General features: G+C 42.9%; 1 protein-coding gene across 1 annotated transcript in view; it reads right to left on the reverse strand.

The window, feature by feature from the left end:
- Positions 1 to 18,522: 18,522 nt before the first annotated feature.
- LOC133386076 (cilia- and flagella-associated protein 47-like) overlaps positions 18,523 to 26,026 on the reverse strand; it is a 70,341-nt gene continuing 62,837 nt past the window's right edge. Inside the window, exons 21-22 of the mRNA XM_061629700.1 lie at positions 24,297 to 24,391; positions 18,523 to 18,840 (exon numbers count right to left, since the gene is read on the reverse strand). Coding sequence (XP_061485684.1) covers positions 18,523 to 18,840; positions 24,297 to 24,391 — 413 coding nt within the window. The remainder of the gene's footprint in view (positions 18,841 to 24,296; positions 24,392 to 26,026) is intronic.

Below are 26,026 nucleotides of genomic sequence, written 5' to 3' on the forward strand. Positions count from 1 at the left end.
GTGATGAGAGCAATCAGCATATTTACAAATGTGTAAAGGGTACACAGGGTATTGCACTAAGATTTCTATTTATATGCCATTTGAAGACAACATGAACTAAACTTACTTAAAAATCCTTGCTGCTGCATACTGTGTAAGTGTTCTTCATTGTCTTTTTAACATACCTGTTTGCCTATCAGTAACTGTGGAATATGAAATACCTTCTTTAGAAGGATTAGATGTAATCATTAACTGCTAAGAAGTCAGTTGCAAGACATGCAAACTGGGCCATAGTTTTTTACACACTGCACTTTCTATGCTAATATGCAGTGTGTGACAAGCAGGTAACACTAAGCCATGACTACGCACAGGTGGAGAGCCTTTTTCCTGTCGAGGGCCACATTCCCTTGGGGGTAATCTGTCTGGGGGCCACATGCCAGCAGTGGGGAGAACCAAAGCCAGGGTGGATGGGGGTTGGGCCAAAAGTGGACTAGGCCATCCTCTTCTCTCCTTCATCTCCCCCCATCCGCTAAACAAGCTGCTGGGCAGGTACAGATCACTTTTCTAGGGGTTTGAACTTATTGTTTGTAGAGACTTTTGGAAATAGGCTGAGGGCTGTAGGTTTCCCACCCTGGTTTAGCACTACATGCATGAACAGAAAAGAGCCAGAGTGAAGCCCCAGGCTCACACACTCCCACTTCCCATCTCCTCCTACATAGCTGGGAGGGAGCTGGGAAATGAGCTTACTAGCATTTACTTACACGGAATCCCAGCTTAGCATTATGTATGATTATGATTTAAAACTAACTCTGGTAAGTTAATCAAGCCAGCTTCATAACCTTCTAAACTTGGCTTGTTTAGGAATTGAACAGTTTGTTTTAAACCACAATCTCTGTGGAACTGGAAGTTTATTTATTTATTTATTTATTCAATTTCTATACCGCCCCATAGCCGAAGCTCTCTGGGCGGTTCACAACAGGATAAAACATCAATATACAATTAAAACCACATATAGAATTCAAAAACACACAGGAATACTAAATATTAAAATATTAATATACTAAAATACTAAAATTATTAAATGTAAAAGTACAAAAGTACGAAGATGTGATAATGTTACATGATTAAAATGCCTGAGAGAAGAGGAAGGTTTTAACCTGGCTCCGAAAAGATAACAACGTTAAAGTGAGCAAAGTCCTTCTGGTGACTGCAGGTGGAGAAAAGAGGACAGAGGAGTATGCAAGCCTGACACTTTCCTTGGGCTTGTTCCAACTTGTGCACATAGTGCTAAACCATGCTTTACATTATATAAGAATCAGCCCAATGTGGGTTGTCAAAGGATGGTCCAGGAAAAAGCATACCAGCCTCTTCCAGTAAAGGTTTTTCCACTTCCAGTTTGGCACTTAATTGCCAAAAAATGTTCAAGAAGCTGCTGCATAAATAGTATCTTTTGAATTACATCTTGCATGAAGATATCCAATTCAAAGCTTTTAGGGATGGTTTGAGGTGAATTTAAAAGGGCACAATATACCCTGAAGAAGGAAAACTTCTTGTTTTAGGATTGTAAAGGTCTTATTTGTTTTGTATATTTTACTGTTACTGCACTGGAACCTTATGGTAAAGGGTGGGTAAGAACTACCCTTTACTAAGAACTAAGTAAGAATGAATGAATGAATGAATAAATAAATAAAGAGGTATGCAACTCAGTACAGTGCAAGCAAGCACAGTTATGCAAGCTTATTCCCCAGTTACACAATTTGCTTCTGTTTAAAACCTGGAAGGGCTGCCACAAGAAGTAAATGGTTGCAATTTGTCCTTTTAGCCATTTGGTTCTCTCTATTGCCAACAAGGTTGGAAATTTCTGTCCATAATAGATATAATGAGGAATGTACATCTGTTCACTGAGGTTTAGAAATAAACCAACATTCATTCAACTTCCCATGTCTATGATAGCACAACCCTATGCATGTTTACTTGGAAGTAAGTCCCACTATGTTCAATGCAGCTTACTCTTAGTAACTGTGCACAGGACTGCAGCCTAAACTCAATACCCTTCAAAAACTTCCTGTACGCTCTAAAAAACAAAAGTATGTTCTATAGTCATTTTTCCAGCAATATTTCCTAAATTAATTGGAGGTAGGGGTGAGAAAACCATGGTTTGCTTTGAGCCAGAGAAAAATGCTTTTGAATTTTATAGCCAACACAAAGTAAAAAAGAATAAATAAGCAAAACTCCATAACCTAGAAGAGTTTTCAGGCACTTTTGCAAGTCAAGCTCAATGCTTGTCCCTGAACTGAATAATTTCAAAATAGAAACTGATGTTTCCATTCCTAAGTCCCTATAAACTGAAGAATGGAGGGTCCATTGCAAGTACAGCTTTCATAAGACAACAAACAGGAGCAATTACAATTCTTCTGGGCATCAAAAATTGGATTTGGTTCAGAACCAAGTCAAGCTCCAGAGCATACGGTTGTTTATGCATATGGAATGTATAACTTTTGTTTATTCCTAGTACCAATCTAATATTTTTGAGACATTCAAGGAAAATTATATTTATGTTTGTTTTAAATAGAATAAGAAAAAATAAACAGTGTTGTTGCTTTTCATAGTCTTCAAAACCCTTTCAAAGTTGGAACCTTAAAATATAATATTACGTGTTTGTGTCTGTGCACGTGCGCATGTAGAGAGAGAGAGGCAGACAGAGACTAAATCGGGCGGAAGGAATACTTACATGGACAGAAGCATATAGTAACAATTGTATACTGGCCTGGATAGAGAACCCCAGTATACAAACTAAATTTGAAGATGCCATTATCTACTGCTTCACCAGCAGCATCAAGATCAAATCTCCAAGTAATCTGTTTCTTTGAGATATTGCTCAGATGCAGCTTCTGCAGAAAGATGTGAGGAAATATAGGAGGGTCATTACTTTCATTACTGTAACAAGATTTGCTTCTCTGCTTATAATTAACACGTGAGAGACTTAAGTTCAAATGGTCATGTCCCACTCCCCAAATGTCAAGCATAACTTCCTAAACATCAGTAGCTGTCCATATGGTGGGGCAGAGTTGTGGAGCGGCCTCATGTCACTTGCACTGCTACAGCAACTGGTGTTCCTGTCAATAGACCTTCACAGCTCCAACCTTGCTGCCACACTGCCCCACCACAGTCCAGTCCAGATAAGCTGCTGTAATGCCAGTGTTGGAAGAGCAACTCCATCACACCACACGAGCTGCAAATGCAAAACTTTAGGAGTGATACTGAAATATATATTATACAGGAAGACAACATACTACAGTATTAAGGTGAGGGTGCTCAAACTACTTAATATCATTTGAACTTGAGACCGACAAATACAAAATATATGGTTTCTATAGTGAGGAAGTTGGGATTATCTTGAGAGAACTGTCCAGGGTGAGAGTTGGGGGGGCAAGGTGAAAGGGAAAAAAACCAGGCAATTCTTGCCGTGAATTTCTAGTTACAGCAGTGTCCTAGAGCGGTGTTCTTCAACTTTGGGTCCCCAGATGTTGTTAGACCACAATTCCCATGATCCCTTGGCCAGTAGCTAAGCTGGCAGGGGATGATGGAAGTTGTAGTCCAAGAACATCTGGGGATGCAAGGCTGGAGAACAGGGTCTTATAGGGCATTCCTAAGTTTGGGAGAGCACCTCCCGCTGGCTTGGACAGACAGGGTCCACACTGATCATCAGCAGTCTCCCCAGGAGAAGGGGCCACCCAACCCTCTAGACTGACTAGCAAAGCAAGGATAGTTCCTCAACCCCACAAGCCAGTCCCTATGACTGACTGGAGCCCCAAACTACTCTGCATAGAGCAGCAGGAAAAGGGGCAAGTACTGAGAACTATTAAGTCCTATTTATCATCTCTCTAGGGCACTGTGTTTTACAAAAGACATCTTTCATCAAGTGTTCTACCAGAATCAGTGATTTTCACCATAAATGCCTGGTGATAGATAAGAGATAAAGCAAGCAGAAGCATTCACCACACAGGGTGCAAAGCTGTTAAGTTGAATTAAAAGGGGATCCTGCACATGAGGCTGATGGCAGAATAAAGTGTCTTCCACAAACAGTGGATTGTTCCTTGACAGTAACCCTAAACCTAAATTATCATTATACCCAAATGAGGTCAATGTCTTTCTTCCTCCATTTCTATATTTTCCTCATGTGTCTGCTTATTTAGATTTTAAACACTAGGGCTATATTGTTAATTCTACATCATATACTGCATACTGCCTTTGTTTTCTTTTAGATGTTATTTATTCTCCTCACACAGAAAGGCAAAACAAAACAAATTCAGTGGAAGAAAATGTGTGGTGAGCAGTGTAAGGGTACATGCAGAAAATCTGTCACCAACATTCTGGAGTTCTTTTTTCTTGCTTGGAGACAACCAGAGTGGAATGCACAACACATAACACCACAGAACTAGAGTGAAGCAAAAGTAGAAGATCTATTCATCTCTGTAATATACCTACCTTTATGTTATTGCTGTCAACTATAACACCCAAGTTCATACTTCTCCTACAATACTGAAATTTTATTTCTAAAGGAGAAAGTCGCAGAGGTGGCTGTAATACTAGAGAGAGAAGCAAATATACATATTTATATTTAACATCTCTACAAATGCTTCTGCAAGTATCTTTTCTTTAAAATCTTTTATCACTTTAGACATCCCTGGAACTGACATACTTTTACTGTAAAAATAAATAATCCTCCATCATAGAATGCATAAGTTTTTAATATAGCTTATACAATTTCAAATAACTATGTAATTGCAACAATGGCTTAATTCAGATGTCACAATTCTGATCCTCCAAACCATGGTTTCAAGGTTCAGGAACATGCCACATACTCTCATGATCTGGACTTCCACCTCAACTTCCTGGATTTTCTTTTCTAACCATAGTTTGACAATTTCCAGAGTAGTAGTCCATTGCAGCAAAAACAAAGAGTCCTGTAGCACCTTAAAGACTAATACAATTATTCTAGCATACATTTTCATAGACCACAGTCCATTTCATCAGATGTATGAAGTATAATCCTAAACTGACAAATATATATGCACATGTTTCAGGAGAAGGGGGGCTATAAGGGAGTGAAGTCAGATATAGATGAAATGCAAAAAGAACAGTGACAATTACCTAAAAGCAAAATAATGACAGTGACCAATTAACAAGGTGGTGTTGGTGATAACACATCTTGCCAATGGTTAGCCAATGAATACATGTAATGTGATATAAATGTATAATCTCAATCCAAACCACAGGTTACAGAATTGAATTGCCTGATGAACTGTAATTCACTGAATTCATGCTGGAGTTTCCTTCTGAAGTTCCTTTGTTCAAGGATAGACATTTTTAAGGTCAGTTGCAGAGCGTTTTGGTAGATTGAAATGTTCTCTTACTGATTTCTGGATGCTATCATTTCTGATAACAGATATGTGTTCATTTATTCTTTTGCATAGAGATTGACCTGCTTGTCCTATATAAAATGCAGAAGGGCATTCCTGACAGATGATGATATATCTCAAGTTGGAAGATGAGCAATTGCACGTTACTTGGTCATTGTCATTATTTTGCTTTTACAGTCTGTTCTTTTTGCATTTTATTTCACTCTGACATCACTCCCCTACATACTCTACCCAACAAACTTGCCAATTTAGGATTACACCATGAATCTGATTAAGTTGACTGTAGTCCACGAGAGCTTATGCCATAATGAATTTACTAATCTTTAAGGTGCCAAAAGAATCTTTATAGTTTGCTGTGGTATCTGAATCAGCAAAATATGGTTAGCGTCTTGTTTCTGAGCCATGATTTGAAATCATAATTTGAACAACTTGTAAACCATGGTTTGGAAGTAGTCTTAACTATAGCTTGCCAATTCAGATGTCACAGCAAACTATAGTTAAAGAACACCAGTAAGTATTAGAGGAAACCTGTGCATGAAAGAGGAGAAAAGCACAGGAAAGGATTGTGTGAGCTTGTTGAAACTATGGTTTGGAGGACTGGCATCATCAGGTCTGAATTCAGCCTATGTATAATGAGCATTAAATTTTTAATTTTCAATCCAAAATTGAAAGAAGAAATTAACATTAAAGGACACAATAATTAATAAAAGAAGTAATTTTTTGTACACCCATCATGATGCTGTTGAAGATTGCTCTTTCATGGGGTCGCCATAAGTTGTAGTCGACTTGAAGGCACGACAACATCATGATGAACCCAAGATACCTTTCCTTCCAAATGAATTCAAAGCAAGCAATACTGGATTCTTTTTACTTTTTATTTAATAAAAAATTCAGTGCATTGAAATAAAGGCTGGTATTTTGTCAAAATACTTTTAAGGCTGTAGTGCTCTGCAACCTTAAAGAGGACTTTCTTCTAAGTTAATGTGCACAGGATTGGGCCATCTGCCTTATGATTTACTAAGACTAACTGTTACTATGAAAAGGAAAGCTAAGAGGGAGTGACCAACTGCTACAAGAACCTAACAAGCATGACTTATGGCCAATTCACCTTAACATAATATGGTGATATCTTATACCAAATCCCTAAACATACTGCAACACTGTTATGGCATTATTATACAGCCACAAGAGTGGCTGTATACTATAGTCAGTAGGGATTTTTCGCGTTCTACCATGTTAAATGAAAATACCCCCCCCACCCCTTTATGGTGCTTTGTATAGTCCCAATTCAAAACAAAAACTTACAAGTGTTATACTGTTGGATTCAGAATCGCTTGCTCTACAACTCTAAAGTTTTCTTTGTGATACACAACCCCCTCCCCCAGAGAATCCACAGGTTAAAGTGAAAACCGGGAGAGAAACAAGAAGCCGTGTGAACTTTTTTCTTGAGAAATTCTCATAATCTGTTGAAATTCATTAGAAATCAGAGATGACTGTAAGGTATCTCTAATCAAATCCCTGAGCTTGCCCCAAACACATACCTTCATCTTCAGTAGGTTTAAAGTAAAAAAAAGGTTTGTTTTTAATTAATAGATTAAAAAATGCACTACCGTGGGTTATAACATCACGCAGGCGCAGTAGAAAGCAGTTCTTTCGTTTCACTCCCCCTCCCCTTCCAGTTATTTGGAGGAAGCAGGGGAAGTCTGCTCCTGTGATTGGTGGGCAACAGACATGTGACTCACACTGGCCTTCTGCTGAGCTTGCTCTTCCCTCGTGCTCTGTGTGAGGAAGCATGAGAGAGAGAGAGAAAAAAAATGGCCTGTGGCGGGAGAAAGCCAGAGGGCAAGGATGACGGAGAAGGCAGCAGCAGAATGGAGGTGAGTGACGTGTGTGTGTGTTCCCACCCCCGCTGTCTTCCGCAGCCTGCTCTTTCCACTGGCTCAATCGCCCTGCCACCCCCCACCCCCTATCCTTAAATGGGTTTATAAATTACAAAAGCTCAAATACTTTTTGTTTGCAGTGTGTGTGGCTGTTTGACCTGTGCTCATAACATTGTTGTAGTTATCTTGAGATTGTATGAGACTCTTTGTTCGTAACACTTTAATCCTGAATTTAGCTCTTGGTTCTTAAATCTCTCTCTCTCTCTTACTCACTCACACACACACACACAATCATTAGTATATGCATAGTGCAGCAGTGGGGAGCGGTGGATATATGTATAGGTTACAGCAGTCAGGTTACAGCAGCCCTGCAAAGTAGCCTAGTGTGGCTGTACAGATATTGGGGGGGGCGAGAGGGAGTTGTGTATGACAACCCTGAAATGTAGTCCAGTGTTGTTCAGTCTCTTGGTTTTGTGTTTTTTCTTTTTCTTTTTTGAAAAGAACTTTTAAATTGACTGTAGCAGCAGCATTTATTTCTTTAATTTATTAAATTTATATCCCACCATTCCTCCCAGAAGGAGCCCAGGGCAGCAATGGGTGGAAGGATCATTGCTTTCCCACTCATGTGAGAAAAATAAAGGCTTCTTGTGTTTGGGTTGATGCTGTTGGTATAAATCCTTAAATGGGTTTATAAATGACAAACACTCAAATACTTTTTGTTTGAAGTGTGTGTGGCTGTTTGACCTGTGCTCATAACATTACTGTAGTTATTTTGAGATTTGATGCGACTCTTTGTTTTTAACACTTTAATCTTGGATTTAGCTCTTGGCTGTTTAATCTTAAATCTCTTTCACTCACTCACTCACTCTCTGAAATTAGTTCTGTGTTGAAGCCCGCATCTGAAATTAGTGCTGTGTTGGCTACTACCTCCCACTTTTGTGAAAGCCTTTGCTGTATAGGGAAGAGGCATTTACCTCTTCATCTTTTGCAGAGAACAGAAGGTCTTCATCAAACATTTGCAGGGGCATCAAACATTTGCAGTTAGTGTAATACCATATTACACTAATGAGGTGGCCAAGTGGTTTTTCTGTTTGTGACCAGTAGTGCAGTAGCAAATTAAAAAGTGCAGGGTCTCTTCATGATAGTCACAGCCATGCCCCTCCTTCTTTTTTTGCTGCTGGGTTGAGAATAAGATCCTTTTTAATGCCTTCTCTTATAACAATAGACGTCCCTAGCTCAGTACTGACTGACAAGGTTTCAGATAAGGATCTCTCCCAGCCCTAATTGGAGATGCTGGGTATTGAATGTGGGGACTTTTGCATGCAAAGCATGTTCTCTGCCACTAAGCCATGACCCTCTTGTAAACGTAAAGGCATTCTTGATGGTAATATAACATTTTAAATGCACTGCTGAACTATTTCTGTTACTGCTGGTGCTAACTTGCACAGGATCCCATCTCTTACCTCCCGGATTAAAAAGCAGAGAAATTCACTCATAGGCAAAAAACCTTGCGGTTTAAGAATGTACCTATAGCCCACAGCTATTTCTATCAAACTTTAAAAAGCAGGGGAATTGGGCAGCTATAGTGAATGCAGGAGACCTGACCTCCTCTCTGAGATATTGGACTACCCTACAAATTGGTCAAAATGCAAACACCATTTGGGTTGGTCTTTCGCAGTCTAATCCACTTCCTGTGTAGCTTGGAAGAATTTGGTAATGTGCCTCTGAGCATATGGTTATATTGGCATAACAAGTATGTGCAGCTAGAGTTATCACAGGGCTAGAATTCTACATCACTTTTATATGGCCTCCAAAATGACTATTTGAAATGACTTTAAAACATTAGGTTTTGATACATGGTAAGGTTTTTGACAGAAATCCAGGTAACTCTTTTCAGTAATTATAAAACAGAGAATGTTCATGAATGATGATGCTTCAACTGATTTGGCAAAAAGGTACCCATCTACTTCTATACAGGCATGCTAGTCAAGTGCAACAGATGTGGATGAAATAACTTATCAGTAGCATCACAAAGTTTGAGAAACTAGCCAAATTTCGTTGTTCCCAGATCAGCCATCTTGCTGAATTTCACTTTAGCTTTGTTCCTCACCTTCCTGGTAAAAGAAATCCATGCACATCCTATAAATATATACCAGAGTTTTCTAGAAATAGTTTTCTTAATTACCGTATATTTCGGCGTATAAGACGACTGGGCGTATAAGACGACCCCCAACTTTTCCAGTTAAAATATAGAGTTTGGGATATACTCGCCGTATAAGACTACCCCTGCTTATGACATGCAGGTACTTAGCAGGAAAACTGTCACTTATAAACATAAGGCTGTTTGTCATCAAACATGTAAACATAAAACAGTGCAAGTGGATTAAACTTTTCCTAATTCACTCTAAAGCTGAAAGGAAGGAAATTCCCTAACGGCTCTCAGGGAGACCGCGGCTGCGGCTCCTTTCGTTTTTCCCCCCAGTAAATTGCCTACGGCTTTCAGGGAGGCTGCGGCTGCAGCTCCTTTTGTTCTCTGGCGGCTGACGCAGCTCTAATCAGGAGCTTGCGATCGCGGCTTCCTGGCCCGCTCCGCGGCATTTTTTCCTGACTTCTTCGGCTTACTTACATAAGGAGCCTGTACATACGGCTTCCTTTTGCCTCCTGAAGCTCAGTAACGTTACGGGAGACCGCGGCTGCGGCTCTCCCACCCCTACATAAGAAGCCTGTGCATACGGCTTCCTTTGCCTCCTGAAGCTCAGTGACGTTACGGGAGACCGCGGCTGCGGTTCTCCCCCCCTCAGCAAGCCACCTAGAATTAACTGAGAGCTTGCGGCTGCTGCTCTCAGTATTGCTGCCACTTTACCTTTTTCACGGCAGCTCCAGAGCCTGCAGCTGCGGCTCTGTGTCAGAGCCCCTATCTGGGAGGGTTGCTCTGCCTTCCCCGGCTCGTCTGCGGCATCTTAAGCCTACCGCAACTGCCTTTAGAGCCCGCAGCTGCGGCTCATTCTTTCCCTTGTTTGCTGAGCCCAATCGTGCTCTCGCAGCCCAGCGGCCCCAGAGTTTTGGTTTGAGGCTGTTTTGTGCTTGCTGGTGCATTCCTATGACCGCCATTGCTTCTTTATCACCCCAAGCTTCTCTGATTGGCCAATTTTCCCACCGTTTTTTGCGGCCACCATTTCACCCAGCGTATAAGACGACCCCCAACTTTTGAGAATTTATTTATTTATTTATTATTATTTATTTTATTACATTTTTAGACCGCCCTATAGCAATAAGCTCCCAGGGAGGTGTACAGCATGATAAAACAGGTTAAAATACAAAAACACAATAAAACATAATTAAAAATTTTCAATTTTAAATTCAAATTTTAATTTTTTTTAAAATGCCTGGGCGAAGAGGTAGGTCTTTACCTGGCACCGAAAAGATAGCAAAGAAGGCGCCAGGCGTATCTCATCAGGGAGGGTGTTCCATAGTTCGGGGGCCACCACTGAGAAGGCCCTAGCTCTAGTTGTCGTTCTCCGTGCCTCCCTATGCGTTGGGACACGGAGAAGGGCCTTCGACGTCGAGCGCAGCGACCGGGTAGGTACATAGCGGGAGAGGCGTTCCGCCAGGTATTGCGGTCCGATGCCGTTAAGGGCTTTATAGGTAAGAACCAACACTTTGAATCTGGCCCGGAAACATATTGGTAGCCAGTGCAGCTGGGCCAGGACAGGTGTTATATGATCAAATTTTTTTGTCCCAGTAAGAACTCTGGCCGCAGCATTCTGCACCAACTGAAGTTTCCGAACCGTCTTCAGAGGTAACCCTACGTAGAGTGCATTACAGTAGTCCAATCTAGAGGTTACCAGAGCATGGATAACTGTGGCAAGGTTCTCCCTATCCAGATAGGGTCGTAGTTGGGCTACCAGCCGAAGCTGGTAGAACGCATTCCGTGCCACCGAGGCTACTTGAGCCTCCAGTGACAGGAGCGGATCTAATAAGACCCCCAAACTACGGACCTGCTCCTTTAGGGGGAGTGTAACCCCATCTAGGGCAGGTCGGACATCAACCATCTGGGCAGAGAGCCCCACCACCAACAGCATCTCAGTCTTGTCAGGATTGAGTCTCAGTTTATTAGCTCTCATCCAGTCCATTATCGTGGCCAGGCAGTGGTTTAGTACATTAACAGCCTCACCTGAAGAAGATGAAAAGGAGAAGTAGAGCTGCGTATCATCAGCATATTGCTGGAAACGCACTCCAAATCTCCTAATGACCTCGCCCAGCGGCTTCATATAGATATTAAAGAGCATGGGGGACAGAACTGAACCCTGTGGGACCCCATATTGGAGTATCCAGGGACTCGAGTAATGCTCCCCAAGCACCAGCTTCTGGAGACTATTCTTGAGGTAGGAGCACAGCCACCGCCAAGCAGTGCCTCCAACTCCTAAGTCCGCAAGACGTCCCAGAAGGATACCATGGTCGATGGTATCAAAAGCCGCTGAGAGATCAAGGAGAACCAACAGAGTTACACTCCCTCTGTCTTTCTCCCGACAGAGGTCATCATACAGGGCGACCAAGGCTGTTTCTGTACCAAACCCCGGCCGAAAGCCCGATTGACATGGATCCAGATAATCAGTTTCATCCAAGAGAGCCTGGAGCTGGTGAGCGACCACACGCTCTAAAACCTTGCCCAGGAACGGAACATTTGCTACCGGTCTATAGTTGTCAAGATTTTCAGGGTCCAAGGAGGTTTTCTTTAGGAGCGGTCTCACCACTGCCTGTTTCAGGCAGGGTGGTACCACTCCCTCTCGTAAAGAGGCATTGATCACCTCCTTGGCCCATCCGGCTGTTCCGTTCCTGCTAGCTTTTATTAGCCATGAGGGGCAAGGATCCAGAGCAGAAGTGGTCGCCCGCACCTGTCCAAGCACCTTGTCCACGTCCTCGAGCTGAACCAACTGAAATTCATCCAATAAAACAGGACAGGACTGTGCTCCAGACACCTCATTAGGCTCAACTGCTACAATATTGGAGTCAAGGTCCCGGCGGATGTTTGCGATCTTATCTTGGAAGTGTCTCGCAAACTCATTACAGCGGGCTATTGATGGTATTATTGCGTTCTGAGGACCAGAGTGTAAAAGTCCCCGAACAACCTTATAAAGTTCCGCTGGGCGGTTAGAAGATGACTGAATGGAGGCAGCAAAGTACTGCTTCTTCGCTGCCCTCACCGCCTTCACATAGAGCTTGGTAGAGATCTTCACAAGTGCAAGACCACAGCCGTCGGGAGTTCGTCTCCATTTGCACTCAAGCTGTCTCCTTTCTTGCTTCATCACTCTTAGCTCCGGGGTAAACCACGGAGCCAATTGAGCTCTGCAGAGGAGAGGGCGCACCGGGGCGATTGTGTCAACTGCCCGGGTCATTTCCGTATTCCACAGATTGACCAGGGTTTCGACAGGAGCGTCAGTTTTATCAGCCGGAAAACTCCCCAGAGCCTTCTGAAAACCTTCAGGATTCATTAGTCTCCGGGGGCGGACCATCTTAATAGGTCCTCCACCCTTGCAGAGGGGAGAAAACATTGTGAGCCTACACCTCAATAGGCGATGATCTGTCCATGACAGAGGAATAGATGTAAAATCCCTCACTCCCAGATCACCATCCCCTGCTCCAGTAGCAAAAATTAAGCCTAGAGTGTGCCCCGAAATATGCGTAGGGCCAGTAACAAATTGAGACACCCCCATGGCTGTCATGGAGGCCATGAAGTCCTGAGCCGCCCCAGACAAAGCGGTCTCGGCATGAATGTTGAGATCCCCCAATACCATAAATTTGGGGGATCGCAACACCAGGAAGATTTTCCTGGGTTAAAAAGTTGTCTTATACGCCGGAATATACGGTAGTTTTCTTAATAAATGCTGTATTAAAAGGTGAAACAATTGAAGTGCAAGTGAAACATGGTGCAAACATACAAGGGGAAAAGGCTCTGACATTTTAAAAAAGGGAGTGAGACAACAACCAAGAAAATTTGCTGTTTGACCAATCAGGAAAATCTTTGTAGCTCTTTAGTTAGGTATAAGCTTTATAGTACAATCCTATGCATGTACACTCAGAAGCCCCATTATGTTCAATGGAGAATGCTCCTTGGTAAGTAAGCATAGGATTGCAGCACACAGAGAAATGGAGCATGACTGATCACTGAATGCAGTACATACTTGTAACTCTCTTGTGTGACTTTTTGTAGTCAATCACACATAGAAGTGACAGTCTCAATGCCCCCTTGGAGACAAATGCTCTTTTATAACATGTCTCCTTTCCTATGCCCAAGCATTACACGTCACTCTTGTGTGTCATTTTTTAAAATGTTAACCCTATAGCATCCCAGTAGCATTCAAAAGTAAAGTAAAGTGAGCCAACAGGGAATATTATTCCTCTAGTTGCTTTAGGAACTGATTTTCCCCCTGTGGTTAATTGAAGTTGGTTTTGTTTGTTTGTTTTTAACAAGGAAAACTTCTGGGAGACGCTACAGAATTAGCAAACATGTAATTATCTGTATACAAGAAAAATCAGTTGCAAAGCATATTATATTTTAAATATTTTATATTTAAAATGTTTCTAAGATGTCTAGTGTTATTTCCTTGCTACTGAAAAGGGGGATAAAATTATAGCACTGCCAGTGCTGGCTAGCGATGGGCTCCATTTCTGCAGTAATAGGAGTTGGTATTGAATTATTAATTCTGGTATTTTCTATTTGCAGAGAGAATGTTGAAGTAGCAACTCTCCACACCTGTTTTCCAATTCATTCTTCTTTTTTTCCTATTTGTTTTTTTATTAAAAAAAATGTTATGAAATCATCGATAGTGTGAGTGATACTTTTATTGATCTATTTTCTATGAAAGCTCTCCAAATGTGTATTCCCTTTCACTGATATCAATGAGATGTTGATTGTAACTGACAGACAGAAAGCAGCAAGGGGGAATGAGGTGTTGATTGTAAGCAGAAGGGGGAAGACACTGATTTGATCATCTGTCTGCAGTGCACTTGAAAAGGAATGTAAGGCAATCATTACAGAGTTCAGAATAAAGACTGATACCAGTAGAGACTCATGAATAAAGGGCGATTATAATATCGATAATTCTCCACAAAGCAAAAAAAAAATTGATTGGAAAAATGAGAAGATATTGGAGGAAAAAGGAATCAGATCATTAATGACCACCAGGAGGCCACACTTAAAAACAAAACATAAAAAAGGAGGATTCCATCCATAGTGCTGACCCAAAATATTTTAGTGTCCGAGACAGATCAGCAAACGTTCCCACAGTTCAAGATGCTAGCCAAGCAAAGGGCCATATTCAACTAACTTGTTGCACTAGCAGAAACAAGGACGATTCTCACTGGGACAATGGGATTTTCCCCCTCCCTATATACCCATGCATCTCCTGCACCCCCCAAACTCCTCTGGAGAGTCAGGAGAACCCCCAGAACAGCAAGAAGGGGAAAAGGGAGATTGTTCCATGGGGCAAGCAGAAATGCTTATGCTGACAGAACAATTTCCTTAGCATTAATTTTGCAAACATCCCAAGGTGTTTAGGTAACTTTATTCATAATAGAATTTTTCCTTTGTTGTTCTTGGGTTATTTTATTTTTATTTGATTGCCTGGGATACTCCCTGTCAGATTATGAGAATCAGGTTTGTTGGTGGCCACCCAAAACTCCCCACACTTTGTGGGGAAGGGCTTCATCCCCCTGGGCGAGAGGTGGGGAGAGGATGTTTATATTGCCCCAAGTGAAAGATAGGAGGGAAATTCCTTTTTTTTCTGCTGTTACTGGATTGCTCTTATTCAGTGGATCTATTTTTCTATATCTGACTACTGATTGTTGAATGTTTGAGGGGATGGAATGATGTGGTGAGCACAAGGGGAATGTGACTGTTGAGTGATGGGGTATGTGGGGTTTTGTGATTAGATTAGTTTGTGTAGCATGAACGTGTATGTGAATAATTTTGGTGATTGTATTACACGAGGGCTTTTTCACCTTTTGTAAAATTTTCTAAGCACATACTGTAATTATGTTGCATTTTGATGTTTTGTATCGAATTTGCTTTTGTGGTTTTCATTTATTTTACTTGTGCACATTTATTTTACTTATATACATACACACACACACAGGGTTGTGCCCCTGCTCACTCCACATGCCAACCCCACTATTCCCACCATGGTAATCCCCCAAAGCTTCCCCTTCCCATCCCATACATCTACTAAGCTTTCTTTTCATCTTCCCAACCCCATTTATGAAGCTACTTCTCTCTTCCATTTGGTAGCCCCACTTTGCACTCATAAAATTACACATAAAAAATAACTACACATAGAAGTCTTCTCTTGCATGCAGGATGTGAAAAGAGGGCACATCACAGTAATTATTTCCTTGACTAGAAGATGGTGGTGCATTTTCTTTAAATCCCTATTTCAAACATTAAATATGAAAAAGCTTTTGAAAATGTTGGCACAAGCTCTTAAGCTCCCACTTGATTCCAATGCCTACTTTGTCAAGGCACAGATCAATACCTTTTGTTCTATCAGCTGGTGTTCCCATTTCTATCAAGAAAAAGCCCAGCTGGCTAGAGATGCCATGTAGCACATGTATGTTGCTTGTACGGGGTACATACCCGTTGCTTGAACTTTGCATATTTGAGTAGGTATAGTCAACATCTGAGGCCGTGGGACAATGATATGCTTTGCCGAACCAGCAAGACTTGCTTTTTTGGTGTTCAGTGAAGATGGATCCTCATCAACATTAATGTTTATTGGAAGAGTGAAGTCATATGCTGCCACCTAGAGGGTGAATGCAAAGTTGTCACTTTCTCACCAGTGGCAAAAAGGAATACAACCATTTATAAAAAAATTACTTAAAGGCCTGAAGCCAACAAAGGTTTTGCATATGGGAGGAAGCACTTCATATACCCAAAACACATTTCATAAAAGCTCGGTGAAGTTGCTATACTGAGATATTTCACACTCTTCACTGAACAGTGTGATTCCCAGCTCATTGGTTAGAGACCAAGATAATATTTCTTTCTAGCTTCCTTCACAAATCTAGTGGTTGGTGGAGTGGTGAAGGCAGAGTGGCATTGCACAGCTGGCTTCTGAACAGGAAGTGTCGCTGCTGCTTACTGAAGGGGAGAAGCACAAGGAGTCAAGTGTGGTATGGATGCAGCACCAGCACAGCAGCAAAAGTGCCAAATTGGCTCCATTGCCATACCCACACCACACTGCACTCCCTGCACCTCACCCCTCCCTATCTCCATACTGACAAGAGGCATCTTTGATGTATTTTTGCCCATCCCTGCTGTATTTTTTTCATAGCTTGAATCTCTGGAGAAAAAAAAGCCATCTCTGACTTTGGGATCCAGATAAAGGGGAGTCACTTCTTATAGCATCAGTGAAGTCATAAGGAATGTGCCCTTTCTGCACAGCAAGGACAGAAAAAGAAGGTAAACATGTAGAGAAGAATAAATAGAATTCTAGAGATAAAAAAGGAGCAACAGTCTGCTGGGAGAGTTTATTTGGATTCTGGGACCACAGGCTACAATTCTTGGAAGATGGACGTCTGGCAAGTGATGGGTTGTACCACACAAGGACTGGGAAGAATGTGTTTGGCCACAGCATGAATTTCATGAGGAGGGCTTTAAACTGAATCCTAAGGGGAGGGAGACAAACTTGGAGATAATGATCGATGAAGGTTTATGCACAGTAACAGGAATTGAGAGAACGGCTCTAATGGGGCCCAATAATAGATTTCATAAAAATATAAGAAGGAAGCCAGACCATAAATCACATCATCTTCAATGTCTGTATACTAATGCTAAGTATGGGAAAAAACAGGACAAACTTGAACTCTTAATACAGGAGAGTAAATACGACTTGATAGGTATAATTGAAACTTGGTAGGATGACTCCCATGACTGAAATACAGAAATTCAATGATATAACTTGTTCAAAAAGAACAGAAGAAATAGAAAGAGAGGCGGAGTCACACTGTATGTTAAAATATGTATATCCCTGCACAGAAATACAGGAGGATGAGCTTGGTAGCCCCACTAAGAGTATCTGGATTAAAATAATTGGGGCAAGGAATAAAAGGAACATGGTGGTTGGAGTCTACTACCGACCCCCCAATCAAAGAGCAGATGTCCTGCCCAGAGTGCGAGACACGAGACAGAGGTGAGACTGGAATTAATTCTTGTTTTATTAGAGTAACGGTTGCATCAAAAGCAGTGCGCTTCAGAGACTTAACTATGCTAGCTCACTACTGTTCCTAACTAAGCTACCTAGGCATACTCTGCAGCATGTGAAGAAAGTTGACTCAGCACCCCAATAAGGGGGGCACCGCCTTAAGTAGGGAAGGTCTTCACTCGTAATCTGTGACTCCTCCAAAGTTCCACCTTGTGGCTGACCCGCTTCTCGTGGCATCTTGTGCAGGATGAGGGGGGGCAAGCCTCCACTGGCTCATCTGACAGTACAGGCTTGATAGGTGCCGGCTCGGCTTCAGGAGGTGGGAAAGTGTTTGAAGTACCAGGCAGGGAGTCCTGGGGGGGTAGAGTTGGCACGTGTGCCAGGTCATCCCCCAACGGCTCTGTTGGGGTGTCTGTAGGTGGAGCAAGGTCTTCTTTGGCGGGAGAACTGTCTGTGGGAACTGGCAGACTGTCACCTATACCCCCTCCCTCATTGTCCTCGAAAGCCTTGCCTACCTCTGGATTCCCCCTCCCCCGCTCTATCTGGGGAAGTTGGGGCTTGACCGACTCCCCTCCTGATCCTCCTGAAAGACTTGGGGCTCAACATCAGACAAGGATGAAACTTTTGAAAAGCAAATTGCCAATGTATTGAGGAGGCATGATGTAGTAGTAATGGGGGGCTTCAATAACCCCAATATCTGCTGGGAGACAAATTCTGCCAAACAAGAAATTCCTGACTTGTGTTGGAGATAACTTTCTCCTACAGAAAGTGGAGGAAGGAATTAGAGGATCAGCTATCTTTGACTTGATTCTAACCAATAGAGATGACTTAACAGATGAAGTGACAGTTACGAGAACTCCAGGGGAAAGTGACCATGTTATATTTCAGTTTTTTATTTTAAAGGAAGCAAATGGTGAGAGGAGCCATACACATACCCTGGACTTCAGGAAAGCTGATTTTAATAAACTCAGAATAATGATAAGTAAGGTCCCATGGCAAGCAACCTTAATGAGAAAAGGAGTCCAAGATGGGTGGGAGTTTCTAAAAAGGGAAATTCCAAAGGCACAATAGCAAACAATTCTGTCCGTTGCTGCTGCTGCTGTTGCCGCGCTTCTTTCTGTGGTGGCTTGTATTCCGTCGCTGCCGTGGCTGCCGTTCTCCTTGCCGTTGCGTGTTTCTATCTCTGCCGCTGTGGTTTGCACTCTGCCTTGGCGGCCCACGCCTCCTCGACATCGTTGTCATCCGGATTTTTCGAGGGTGGTGTTCTTCGTGGAAGAAGAGAGGTCCAGAGTTGGCGTTCGTTTGTACAGAGTGCGGGACTATGTTTGCTGTGCGGACTTGAATTGGATGTGTGGGTATCTGTATGAATGTATGTTATGAGTGAGTGTGTATTTTTAAGCATATGAGTTTTTTGCATTTATAGTTTATCATGTGCCTGGGGAAGAGGTTTTTCCATCAAGCGGGGAGACTTGAGGGGGCCCCAATTGCCGTAGTGACGGGCAGAGGGAGGTATGGTGTTATGAGAAGGACGTGCCAGGTAAGGGGAACGCAGCCCAGACATATAGTGGCTGTACCGCGTTCCGGTCCTTCTCATATCCGCAGGGTTGTTGGTTGTCCTCTCAGCCAACTCTCAGATCTCCAGTTGCTGCTTTTTAATGCCAGATCGGTACATAATAAAACCTCCCTCGTCCATGATTTGATTATGGATGAGGCAGCCGATCTGGCATGCATAACCGACACCTGGGTGGGCGAACAGGGAGGAGTTAGTCTCTCCCAGCTCTGCCCACCGGGGTACTTGGTTCAGCATCATGGTAGATCTGAGGGTCGGGGAGGCGGGGTTGCTGTGGTCTATAAGAGTTCCATCTTACTCACCAAGCACCATGTCCATGCAGTTACTGGTCTGGAGTGTTTGCACCTTGTGTTGGGCCAGAGGGACAGAATGGGAATCCTTTTGGTGTACCGCCCACCTTGCTGCCTAATGGCTTCCCTAACTGAGCTGACGGAAGTGGTCTCGGAGGTATTGTTGAGATCCCCCAGACTATTAGTATTGGGGGATGTCAACATCCATGCCGAGGCTACTTTGTCCAGGGCGGCTCAGGACTTCATGGACGCCATAACAACCATGGGGCTGTCTCAATATGTTAGGGGCCCAACACATACATCACGGCATACTCTCGACCTTATCTTTGCTACTGGACATGGGGATAGTAATCTGGATGTGGGGAGTTTTACATCTCTCCCTTTGTCATGGACAGATCACTGCTTGCTGAAGTTTAGACTTTCAGTGGCCTTTTCCCTCTGCAAGGGTGGGGGACCTATTAAATTGGTCCGACCCCGGAGACTAATGAATCCTGAAGGTTTTCAAAGGGCTCTGGGGGATTTTCTGGCTGATAGGACTTGCGCTCCTGTCGAAGCCCTGGCTAATCTGTGGAATACGGAGATGACCCGGGCTGTGGACACGATCGCTCCTGCGCGCCCTCTCCTCTGTAGAGCTCATTCAGCTCCTTGGTATACTCCAGAGCTGACAGCGATGAAACAAGACAGGAGGCGGCTTGAGCGGAGATGGAGGCGAACTCCCAACGAATGCAACTATGCACTGGTTCGTGCTTCCACTAAGCTGTATGTAGGAGCGGTGAAGGTGGCAAAAAAACAACATTTTGCCGCCACTATTAAATCATCTCTCTCCCACCCAGCAGAGCTTTTCAGAGTTGTCCAAGGGCTACTCCATCTAGGCCTATAGGACACGGTAGATACATCGGTGGCCCGCTGTAATGAGTTCGCTGAGCACTTCCAGCATAAGATCTTATGCATTCGCCGGGACCTAGACTCTCATTTTATAGCAGTTAACCCTAGTGAGGTGTCTGGAGCACAGTCTTGTCATGTTTTGTTGGATGAGTTTCAGTCGGTTCAGTTCGAGGACGTGGACAAGGTGCTTGGACAGGTACGTGCAACCACTTCGGTACTAGATCCTTGCCCCTCTTGGCTAATAAAAACTAGCAAGGAGGGAACAGTTGGCTGGGCCAAGGAAGTGATAAATGCCTCCTTGCGAGAGGGAGTGGTCCCCGGCTGTCTGAAAGAGGCAGCTGTGAGACCACTTCTGAAAAAACCTTCCTTGGACCCAGAAGATTTCAGCAGCTACAGACCAGTAGCGAACGTTCCATTCCTGGGCAAGATCTTGGAACGAGTGGTTGCCGACCAGTTCCAGGCGCTATTGGATGAAACCGATTATCTAGATCCATTTCAATCTGGCTTCAGGCCTGGTTTTGGCACTGAGATGGCCTTGGTCGCCCTGTTTGATGACCTATGCCGGGAGAGAGACAGAGGGAGTGTAACTCTGTTGATTCTCCTTGATCTCTCAGCGGCTTTTGATACCATCGACCATGGTATCCTTCTGGAGAGGCTTGCGGAGTTGGGAGTTGGAGGCACTGCTTGGCAGTGGTTCCGCTCCTACTTGGCAGGTCGTCTCCAGAAGATAGTGCTTGGGGAACATTGCTCAACACCGTGGGTTCTCCAATGTGGGGTCCCGCAGGGTTCAGTTTTGTCTCCCATGCTCTTTAACATCTATATGAAGCCGTTGGGTGCGGTCATCAGGAGTTTTGGATTGCGTTGTCATCAGTACGCTGATGACACGCAGCTCTACTTCTCCTTTTCATCTTCTTCAGGTGAGGCGGTCGATGTGCTGAACCGTTGCCTGGCCGCGACAATGGACTGGATGAGAACTAACAAGCTGAGACTCAATCCTGATAAGACTGAGATGCTGTTGGTGCATGGTTTCGCCGATCAGATGGTGGATATATAACCTGTCCTGGACGGGGTTACACTCCCCCTAAAGGAACAGGTGCGTAGTCTGGGAGTCGTTCTAGACTCTTCCCTCTCACTTGAGGCTCATGTAGCCTCGGTGGCACGGAATGCGTTCTACCAACTTCGGTTGGTAGCCCAGCTACGTCCCTATCTGAGTAAGGAGGACCTTACATCAGTAGTACATGCTCTGGTAACCTCGCGTTTGGACTACTGTAACACGCTTTACGTAGGGCTACCTTTGAAGACGGTTCGGAAGCTATAGCTAGTGCAAAATGCGGCGGCCAGGCTGCTAACAAGAACTAAGCGGTCTGAGCATATAACGCCTGTGCTGGCTCGCCTGCACTGGCTGCCAATACGCTTCCGGGCCAGATTCAAAGTGTTGGTGTTAACCTATAAAGCCTTATACGGCGCGGGACCACGATATCTGTCGGAACGCCTCTCCCGATACGAACCGGCTCGTACACTACGGTCTACTACGAAGGCCCTCCTCCGGGTCCCGACGCATAGGGAGGCCCGGAGGGTGGTGACGAGATCTAGGGCCTTCTCAGTGGTGGCCCCCGAATTGTGGAACAGTCTCCCCGAGGAGGTGCGCTTGGCGCCGACACTATCATCTTTTCAGCGCCAAGTTAAAACCTTTCTCTTCTCTGAGGCATTTTATTTTTAGTTAAATGTTTGTAATTTGATTTTAGACTGTGTAGTTTTTATATGCTTGTTGTAATAGATTCTGTAATTTTATTGTATTTTATGTTAACCGCCCAGAGAGCTATCGCTAGTCGGGCGGTATATAAGTTTAATAAATAATAATAATAATAATAATAAAATATCAGGTGGATCCACAGTTGGCTACAGAATCGTACTCAAAGAGTGCTTATCAATGGTTCCTTCTCAAACTGGGGGGAGGTAACGAGGCTCAGTCCTGGGCACAGTGCTCTTCAACATTTTTATTAATGACTTGAATGAGGAGGTACAGGGAATGCTTACCAAATTAGCAGATGATACAAAATTGGGAGGGAGAACTAATATCCCAGAAACAAAATTCTAAGTGTGAAATATGGCTGCAAAAAAGGCAAATGCTATTTTAGGCTGCATTAACAGAAGTATAGTTTCAAAATCATGGGAAGTACTAGTTCCTCCCTATTCAGCACTGGTTAGGCCTCGTCTTGAGTACTGCGTCCAGTTTTGGGCACCACACTTTAAGAAGAATGCAGACAAACTGGAACAGATTCAGAGGAGGACAACAAGGATGACTGAAAACAAAGCCTTACGAGGAGAGACTGAAAGAACTGGAAATGTGTAGCCTGGAGAAGAGAAGACTGAGGGGAGATATGATAGCACTCTTCAAATACTTGAAAGGTTGCCACACAGAGGAGGGCCAGGATCTCTTCTCAATCATCACAGAGTGCAGGACATGGAATAATGGGCTCAAGCTACAGGAAGCCGGATTTTGACTGAACATCAGGAATAATTTCCTGACTGTTAGAGCAGTACAACAATGGAACCGATTGCCTAGGGAGGTCGTGGGCTCTCCAACACTGAAGGCATTCAAGAGACAGCTGGACAGCCTGTCAGATATGCTTTAAGTTGGATTTCTGCATTGAGCAGGGGATTGGCCTCGATGACCTTATAGGCCCCTTCCAACTCTACTATTCTATGATATATTTAATCCATCTGTATTCTTCCTGTCCTCAAAGCATCTCTGACAACCTGATCTCCCAAACAGAAGATATCTAGCACAAGGACTTTAGAGAATCCCTGATCAAACTTGAGATGCCTTATGAAAACCTCAACCAAATAATCCTTATTCACCTTCTAATTTGTGAAGTGCATAGAGCCAATGAACATCCCTACTAAATACCTATAAAGAAATGGAAATAAAAGAAGGAATGGAAATAAAAGGAGTGAGAACACAAGAATTAACAAGTGGCTGGATACTTCTCTCCTTTTCTTTGATGGAGTTCCTACTTCAGGCTAGCAGTTTAAATGGTTACATTTCTTAATAATATCATTTGCATTTCTAATGAAAAGCTAAAGGTTACATTTCAGCTGATGAGGAAGATCCTTTGTTAAAGCTAAGTGTTTTTTAAAAGATGAATCTGTGCATTCAGACGTAAGCATCACTAAGTTCAACAGAGCTGACTCCCAGGTAACTATGCACAGGATTATAGTCATGCCACAACAGAATCTAGTCTTTAAGATGGCTCCTTGATCAGACTGTATCTGTGTCCAAGGAATTGAGAACTGACAATAGAGAAGAAAGCTTTTATCAATAATAGGCAAACTCACTCTGAAACATTGACAGTCAACCCCTGCTGATGCAGGAAACCCACTACTTCATGCATGTCTGACAGGTGCCCATCCAGCCTCTGCTTAAACACTTAAAAGGAAAGTCTACAACCTTCTAAGGCAGTCTTCTGTTTAGCTGCTGAACAGCTCATACCATCAGGAAGTTCTTCCTAATGTTTAGTCTAAATCCCCTTTCTTGTAATTTGAACCCACTGGTTTGAATCCAAGCCTCTGGAGCAACACAACACAAATTTGTTCCATGAATTATATGACAGGCCTTCAAATATTTGAAGATGGCTATATATCACTTCTTAATCATATCTACTCAAGGCTAAACATACTAGGTTCCTTCAACTGTCCCTCATAAAACCTGGTCTCTACCTTCCCCCATCTTTGCCACCCTCCTCTGGACACATTCCAGTTTGTCAATACCCTTCTTAAACTGCCCAGAAATGGGTGCACTACTCCAGGTAAGGTCTGACCAATGGAGAATAGAATGGTACCATTACTTCTCATGATCCCCACCCACCTGTCAAACTTGGCCCACGGTGAGTGAGGAAAATATGGATAGATACAACCCACCAGCCAGATCCAGTTACTCACTCAGCCATATAGACTATGTAGTAATTTAGTGACTAAGATGACTTCAGGTTTCTGTAAGAATTTCACAGAGTTAACATTTTTTCTCATTTTAAAAATATGGGTTGCTTATCATTATCTCATATACTTACTTCTTTTGGTGTGAAGTTCAGTGAACATTCCAAAGCTGAATTTGCTTCTATAGTTGCAGAATATAAATGAGGAGTCTCTGGTGTATAGAACACATCTATCCGAAAACAGAGCATTGTATTCATTATAATTTATATTTATACTTATATTTATATTGACCTGCAGAAATGTTTCCCCTGCAGGTGAGATGCTGCATCGGGGAGACACCACCAGACCTGCCTAACCCTCCAAATTCTGTTCAGCCACCCCAGGCAGTGGCTCAGAGCCCTTCCCAGACTCTAACAGCGCAGGAAGAGAGGGAGCAGATGTGAGTCCTGTCTCACCATTGAAGCCTGACAGGTTTGGAGGGAGGACTGTCTTCACCCAGGCTCTACTCCAGTGTTCCAACCTCACCCTCCCTTTTCTCCTCATCTTCCTCCAGAGACTGCCATCCCAGGTTTGAGCCCAAAAGTGCCAAAGGAGTCTTGACAGCTTCTTGGGGTAAAAAATGTTCCACCTGATTTTTCAAGAAAAAACCAGCCCAGGAAAGCAGAAAATATGTTTCTTTTGACACAATACACATGGCACTGTTTTGGAAGATTTTACCAACCCCAAACATATTTGAATTCACTAGGGGTAGAAAAATGCCACATAAAACTATATATGTCAGTTTAATACTACCCCATCTATATATTTAGTTTTATTTAAATATTTGTGAACCACACTTTCATAGAAAATATGAAAGGCAGTGTAAAACACGAAAAGTTTACACTACATTAGCAGTTGCATTGGGTAGAAAACTATCCCCAAAACTGACTATGTCCCATTTTTAGTCTTTTTGGAATACCGGTTATATGCATCAATCCAAAAGTGATAAGGAAGAGACATACACAGAGAAGAACAAGTGTCTGAATCTTACACCTGAAATCTGGATGCTCCTGTCCTAAACATATCAGGAAGTTTACAGTCTATTAAACTAAGTGAGGTGTACCTTCCAAAACATTTGAGAGGCTTTAGAGAGTTTTAAAGACTCTCGTAGAATACAGAAGGCATTGCTCAAAACAATTTTGGAAACAGCTAACAGTATTTTTATGTGTTAACAATCTTCTTCCTCAACTATCACAATTCTATCTCAGCCATCAACAGCAGAACAAAAATATTCCCAGTGGTGTATAAACAGCAGTGATGCTTATAGGCAAAGACAAAAGTAAACAATCTTAAGTGATCTTGACATAAGCTGAATTTAAAATGCTCCAAAGTTCACTGAAAATATCAAAGATACAAACAACACTATATCTCTCTGTAACAGCAGTAGGGATTTTTTTAAAAGTTGCTAATGGCCAGCTATGCTTACCATGGTTTCTGGCTAACAGTTTTCAGGCAAAAATGAGGATGGTATGATACAATTGTGGTTGACTCATTTCTGACATGGAATAAACAATCCAAGTTAACTTTGCCACATGGTGAATTGATGGTATAGTTATTTCACAAAGTTTCTATAGTAGAAGTCCACATATCCTGGTTCAAATTATGTAATGGAGACATGTAGTGACTCTCAGTTTAGAAAAGTATCAGAGAGGGAGGTCAAGCCAAATAATTCACCAAATAATCAAGTTAAGTGGGTTGATTTCCATATCAAGTACAAGCCAAAAATGGGATGGGGCTGTAGCTCAGTGCTATAGCATCTGCTTTGCATGCAGAAGGTTCCAGGTTCAATCCCTGGCATCTCCAGGTAGGACTGGGAGAGACCCCC

This window comes from Rhineura floridana, chromosome 5 (genome assembly GCF_030035675.1).
Source record: "Rhineura floridana isolate rRhiFlo1 chromosome 5, rRhiFlo1.hap2, whole genome shotgun sequence".
NCBI classification, from domain to species: Eukaryota; Metazoa; Chordata; class Lepidosauria; order Squamata; family Rhineuridae; genus Rhineura; species Rhineura floridana.